Raw genomic sequence first — 6,421 nt, 5'->3', positions numbered from 1 at the left:
CGATTATAGTGGATTACATGCACATACCCTTCATTATCAACTTATATTCCCAGCAGCTCTGTGCCGGCTGCACCGACGTCATCTTTCCGATGAGTTGGCATCCGTTGCCTGTGCATTTGCCGCATTTTCAAAAGGTTAATTTTCCAGTTATCAAATAAAAGACCAAGGCATGCTCTCGTACTTGAATCCATGGAAACCGAGGAGCAGCAGGCGGTGGAGGAGCAGGATGCAGCAGCTGGCTGTTGGATACACATGCTTGGCAAATAGTTTTGACAGCCACCGGGAAAAGTGGGCGGCAAAAAGGGGGCGTGCTGTGTGTGTGTGTAGTCGTGGCCAAAGCCGTTGGCATCCTCTTACGTACGAGTATTTTTGCTAGCATTTTTCTTGTAATAATTTTTGCTTTAACCTTTTTGGCATGCAGAGTGAAACGAGCGCTTTGCATTTCAGCATTTTGCTTGGTTGCTTTTGGGGCCAACGTTTTTATTATAACGTATTTTAATTTTCATTCGCATCAATTTGCTAAAACACTGCATTAAACTAGGGAAAATTGTCTTAAGCCTACGTTCTCGTGAATTTAATTCTTCTTCTCGGTTAGATTGTAGATTTGCTTGGCAACATCGGATAGCTGAACATCAATGGCCTTGGTATCGTCATATAGCGACGGAGCCTCGCCCAGGATCACAAATGTGCCCACCAAGGATGCGATCATAAAGAGCCAGAGGAACAGGCGATCCATGACCATGGCCACAAAGCCCCAGTCCTGATCTTCCTGCAAAAGGAAAATGGTCTCATTAAATTATGCACATTGAGTGCTGAAATAAACAAAATGCTTAAAATATCCATACGAAATCGGAAAATAAAAATAAGTAAATTATATACATTTAGTGCTGAGCTAATAAAAGTTATTAAAATATTCATACGAAATTCGAAAATACGAAAATAAATCAAGAGAGGCACATTGTTAATAGATATAATGGTAAATCCAAAATGAATTTATATCAATTATGCACACTTTATATAAAGTTGAACTATTAAAAATGATTGCAATGAAATTGCTGAATAATATGTTCAACAAGAGCAAAAATCAGTCACGTTTTCATGTGAAAATTTTACTTTCTTTTTTGGCTGCCATCCAATTTGAAGTTGCCCGCATGCAGGACGGTTAATTGCGCTTTAAGCCCACACTTTGAGCGATTGGCTTTCATTAAGGACTTCGCTTAATCTACTTATGCCCGGCATCAGTTTGGTTATCAATCAAAGAGCGAAATCGCAGCGCCAGCAAAGCAAAGCCCGAAAAAATAAATGGCTCAAAAGGGCCAAATGCGAAGAAGAAACCGGGCTGTGGGGAAAACTCATGGCAACCAGACACCGCCACACAGAATCGCACAACAAAGAACATTCCGCGTTTGATTGAAACGTTTTGCTGAACCCGCTGATGAAGAGATGAAGTGGCTCCATTGGTGGGAGGTTGCCAATTGCCAGTCAATTGAACAAAAGCAATTAAAAGTGGATTTGCCGGGTCGAGTCTTTAAGTGCAAATATGGCAAAAGCTTAAATAAGTCGGCAAAAAAAAAGGAAAACCAAGCGCCTTCCAGGAGATCAGTCAGTGGGTGGCCAGTGGCCGCTGAACGAGAGCCTCCGGATAGGACAACATCATCGGCCAACGCGATTTTTGCGGTTCCTCTTCTCCGGCTACGCCCGTGGACAAACGGAATTTCCAATTAAAAATTCAATCAGCTGCCGGACTCACCGCATTGAACTCGTCCTGCCGCTGCATGTGGTGCTGTATGAACATGACGTTGTGGATGGCCTTTTCCAGCTCGAAAGGATACTTTTTGCGTGCGGCCACATCGCTCAAAGAGTCGTCCAATCCGGATAGCACCGATGGCAGTCCGTTGTAGCCGCTCAGGGTGCTCAGTCCGCCGCCCAAAGCCCCCACCAAGCCGCTGAATCTGTAAGTTCGAGATGAGAGGTCAACACAGTGTCCTTGTGCCAGGATATGCACAGATGCGGGGCTTAAAAGTTATACATTCGTCCATCACAAACTACAACTGCTACTTTGTTTCGGACCGTATGTTAAAAGGTATTAAATTGTTACAACATTTTCTTAAATAAGTGCTAGTACATCTTGTTGAGACCCAAGTTGGTTTATTTACCCCGAAACTCGTTAGCATAACTCACCTGTTTGTGGCCGTGGTCACGTGCATGCCATTGCACCCACCAGCACCCACACGACCTTGCATCCGCCGCAGGGAGTCTGGACTGGAGCCGCCGGAGTTCATTTGCATCTCGTCCATCAGCGCCTGTCCGAACTTGGTCTTGCTGAACTTGAGGCCGTAGTTGATCTTGTTGGCCGCCAGGTCACGCAGCAGGTCCTTGGGCACACGCATCAGCAGGAGTTTCGGCAATCTCTTGATGAAGAAAGACCTAATCCAGGGTCGCATCTTGTGCGTACTCGGCTTCCGGTAGTGTATGTTCAGTATGATAATCGTGATGACAACACTCAGCCCAACCAGCAACATGGTGAACAGTAGATACTTTCCCAGTAGCGGCAATGCCAGTGAAGTCGATGGTATAATTTCTGATATGAGCAAGAAGAACATGGTTTGCGACAGGAGGATGCTGATGCACAGAGCAATCTTCTCGCCAGAATCGGCGGGCAGGTAAAAGACCAGCACCGAAAGGTAGGAGATGCCCACACATGGAATAATCAGGTTAACCGTGTAGAAGAGAGTCTTTCGCCTCAGGGTGATGTTGAAGAAGATATCTAAACCGTCCAGCCATTGAAGCAGTTACAAATCCATGAAGTCGCGCAGGAAGTGGGATACAAGTGTGTGAGGAAAAGGGGAGAGAGGGATATTTTTCAGGGGATGAGTTTGGGTAGAGCTTTCGCGTAATTGCTGGCGATGGGAAGCTTTAAACTCCACTAAACTCACCCGGATACGGTTCGGCACAGCAGGGATAGTACTTCTCGTGCCGCTCAGCCGGAACGCCGAGTATGTCCCACTCCACACTGGGATAGTACTCACGCAGGTCGATGCCAATCTCCACCTTGTTGTCCTTGTCGTTCTTCTGGCTGATGTGCTTCAAATCGATCTGTGAATCGAGAAGAGCCCCGTTGATGGAGCCGTTAAAGTTACGCTCCTTTGCCTCCTTTGTCCGGCTCACTGCCACTTGCCGTGACAACGCCACCTGGCGCATCCCACTCCCTCCAATCTACGCCAGCCAGACGACCGGCAGCCAAAGTGCAGTCGTTAAAAGAGTAGCGAAATTTAAATGCGTTGACAAACGCCCGGTGAAAAAGAGCTCTGTTCCCTTGCCTGTCCCAATACCCATCTTAGCACTCAAAAAAAAAAAACTAGTGTCTGGTTGCTCTCTAATAACTAGTGAACTTTTCACCTAACTAATCGTTTATCATTGTACATATCTTATAAATTATAATTGTATAGTTCGTTTAATTGACAATGTCCCATACTTGAACTCACAATTGATTTAATATTTTTCTCAGTGCACCTGTCCCTCTTCGCAGCACTGCGAAGGGTCAGCGGAAACGGAAGCTGCTTGGGTTGGGTGGAAGTCGCACTTTGGCTTAATTTATGGCCGCGCATTTTTATGACAGCGACACACACAGTCGAGTGCCTCTGTGTGAGTTAGTGCCGCTCTCTTTCAGCGCCAGTGTGTTTGTGTGTGTGCAGCGGTTAGACAAGTTTCAATTACACTTTTACAATTTCTCACATTTTAATCTGCGAGTTGCCAACGACGCCTTTTCGATGTTCTTACCGCGTCTTAGGCGTGTAAGTCGCTACCTCATCTCCTCATCTCATCTCTCAGATAAATGGTGTACCATAAATCGTTGGCCACGCCCATTTATCTGAGGCTCAACTGGCATGGCACTGGCAGCAGATAGAAGACAATGACGCCACCACTCACCTGATCACCGTCGTAGGTCCACGAGCCGAACTTCATGAAGCAGGTCTGCTGATCGAAGGGAAAGTAGCGAACATCAATCTCGCAGCTGGACTTGAAGATGGCCGGCGGAGTCCACACCACTTTGCCGGTGTAATGGAGGATGGCCTTCGTCATGGTGGTGACCACGTACTCGCCATCGGCACTAGAGGGAAGGGAAGAAATAGCTTTGATTCTGGGCTTCCAACAAACGCGATTTTAACATGCAATACAAATTGGGCTTTAAGTGTACATGTCTGTATTCGAGGTCCTGTTGCGACTACTTACTTGTTGTAGAGCACGATGTCGGGCAGCCAGATGTGCTCGGAGGGCACATAAAGCTCTGTGACGCCGCCGTACTCCGAGGGATCCCACTTGAATTTATGATCCTGCCACTCGTGCTCCAGCCACACGTTGGTCGTTAGAATTTGATCTTTGAGATTCTGCAAAAAATTAAACTCGCATATATGTACGGATAGCTCTACAAGCCGCAAAAGTGAACAAGTGGAGCGATGCGGAGTGGAGTTGGGGATGTAAGGCCCAGCCATGCATCAAGTGGGATTTGCATTTTATTCATTTTTCCCCTCACTTTTTTTTATTCCGTACCCAGGCGCTTCTTTATATCATTTGCACTTCTCGTCCTGGGCACCCGGTACCCCGGCTAATGTGCTTTTTGCTGTCAGCTTACGGCTTCTTTCCCTTTTCGGCTTGTTTTATTACCTTTTAAGCCTTCTGGTGGCAGGGCCAACCATCACCACCGCCACCGCCACCATCCAAAGTGGCGGCCCTTGCAGCCGGACTTGCAGTCTCCGCCGGCTGACAAATGACTTGGCCGGGGAACTTTAAGCAAGCGCAGACAACGATCCCCTCCATGTAATGAAATGTTGGAGTGAAATGTTATAAAAATCTAGTGCTCCCCGTTCGCCCGAAGTTTTTTGAGAAATGCCAGCGATTTATCTGGTGTTCTGGTGGTGCAAGGCAACCAGTACTGACAGGAATAATGTTGATGTTGCGAATTGAAATATGCCACTTTAATATAGGGTCTACACGGAGAGAAATCTAGCTAGATGTGGGTAATAACACAATTAAGCCATTTCTTATTCTGTAATTTTAACTCACAGCACTAATCCCTCTTTTTTTGTGGGGGGTGTCATTATAGCCCCATGGATTTCTCTGTTTGCCAGCTCGCGATTCGCCCCATTTGTTGCTGTTTATTGTTTTGCATTTTTTATTTACGAGCTGCTGAAAGTTGCTGGAAACTTTTACGCACTTCTTGTTGTTTTGCCAGCAAATGTAGCGAAACGCGAGCGCTCGAGCTTAATTAAAAAATCCCCCCACCCGCCGAACTTCGATGATTATGCCAATTAATTTTGCTTACCAAATCGATGAGTTGGGACAGCCGTAGGCCCAACTTGACCAACACCGTGTCCGTGTTATTGCTCACGGGGCGGATGAGGCGATTGTAGTTGCTCAGCAGATCGTCATAGAGTCGCTTGGCATCGGGATTCGCCTGAACGGTTTCGCAGAGGAGCAGGAGCACCAGGAGCAGGCAGAGCGGCTTGCAGTGGCGCCAGATGTGGGCGAGCAGGGCGATGGGGCGGGGTCGTGTGGTGCAGCAGCCAGGAGCCATGGTGACGTCACGGCGGAAAGAAAAAAGGACCGTGACGCTTGTGCGGCGTGGGCGGAGTGCCGGTGTTTTATTGATGCACAAAACACGCGCACAGGTTTTTGTTTACCTTTCTGCCCGCCTTAGGTGCTTGGCTGCCCCTTGGTGCTCAATCTCTGACGCAGTTCGTGGGGCAGAGCGAGTAACTGGCTTTTAGCACATGGCCTAAAAGTGTTTACAAGTCTCCAAGTCTCGCTGCTGCTAACCGATTCCCGATTCGGCGCACTGCTTGAGCAGCTGAAGCCGCTGCGCCCAGGCAGCTGATTTTGTTTTTGCTCCGGCCGCCTTAGCTTATTTAAAAAGTCTTTTCAATTTTCACCAACTCAATTTCGTGCTTAAAAATTTCTAAAAAATATTCTAACTTGTTAACTGATTTTTCAAGAATTTTATGCGCAGTTTTTAACGGACTTTCACTAGATTTCAACGAGCCTTTGGGCCCCGCTCCGTGCTGTCCTGCATAGATATTCACAGGATTCGTACTGACGCGCGTTTTGTTTTTGTAGCCTGGCCAGGACCTCTGGCAGCCTCCGTTTTGTAGCTTTGTCGCCGGCGGGATATCATAGGAATGTGGCATCCGCTGATGCTGCGCAGCGCCTGCGCCTTTCGCATTCACCCTGTTATCCTGCGAGAGCCGCATCCTGTGACACACTGTAAAGCCAAGCCCTAGACGGAGGCTCTCTTTGGTACACACTCTCCGCAGGATGCTCGCAGGACTCTCTCTCAGGATGCGCTCTTCGATGGGTTAATCCCTCAAAGACTCAGACTCCATTACAACTCCGGCCTGGTTCGGTGCTCTTTTGGCCGTACATA

General features: G+C 47.5%; 1 protein-coding gene across 1 annotated transcript; it reads right to left on the bottom strand.

Moving 5' to 3' along the window:
• Positions 1-435: 435 nt before the first annotated feature.
• Positions 436-6,074, bottom strand: LOC6607753 (acetylcholine receptor subunit alpha-like 2). Its single transcript, XM_002032480.2, has 7 exons — positions 5,324-6,074; positions 4,234-4,388; positions 3,931-4,111; positions 2,937-3,096; positions 2,182-2,767; positions 1,751-1,952; positions 436-769 (listed from the first exon to the last, which is right to left on the bottom strand). The coding sequence occupies exons 1-7, from the start codon at positions 5,573-5,575 to the stop codon at positions 575-577; spliced, it is 1,731 nt and encodes a 576-aa protein (XP_002032516.1). The 5' UTR covers positions 5,576-6,074; the 3' UTR covers positions 436-574.
• Between the last annotated feature and the right edge of the window lie 347 nt (positions 6,075-6,421).

The sequence above is a fragment of the Drosophila sechellia genome, chromosome 3R, assembly GCF_004382195.2.
Source record: "Drosophila sechellia strain sech25 chromosome 3R, ASM438219v1, whole genome shotgun sequence".
Taxonomy (NCBI): domain Eukaryota; kingdom Metazoa; phylum Arthropoda; class Insecta; order Diptera; family Drosophilidae; genus Drosophila; species Drosophila sechellia.
The sequence above is the reverse complement of the archived record's forward strand: the minus strand, read 5'-3'. Positions and strand labels throughout refer to the sequence as shown.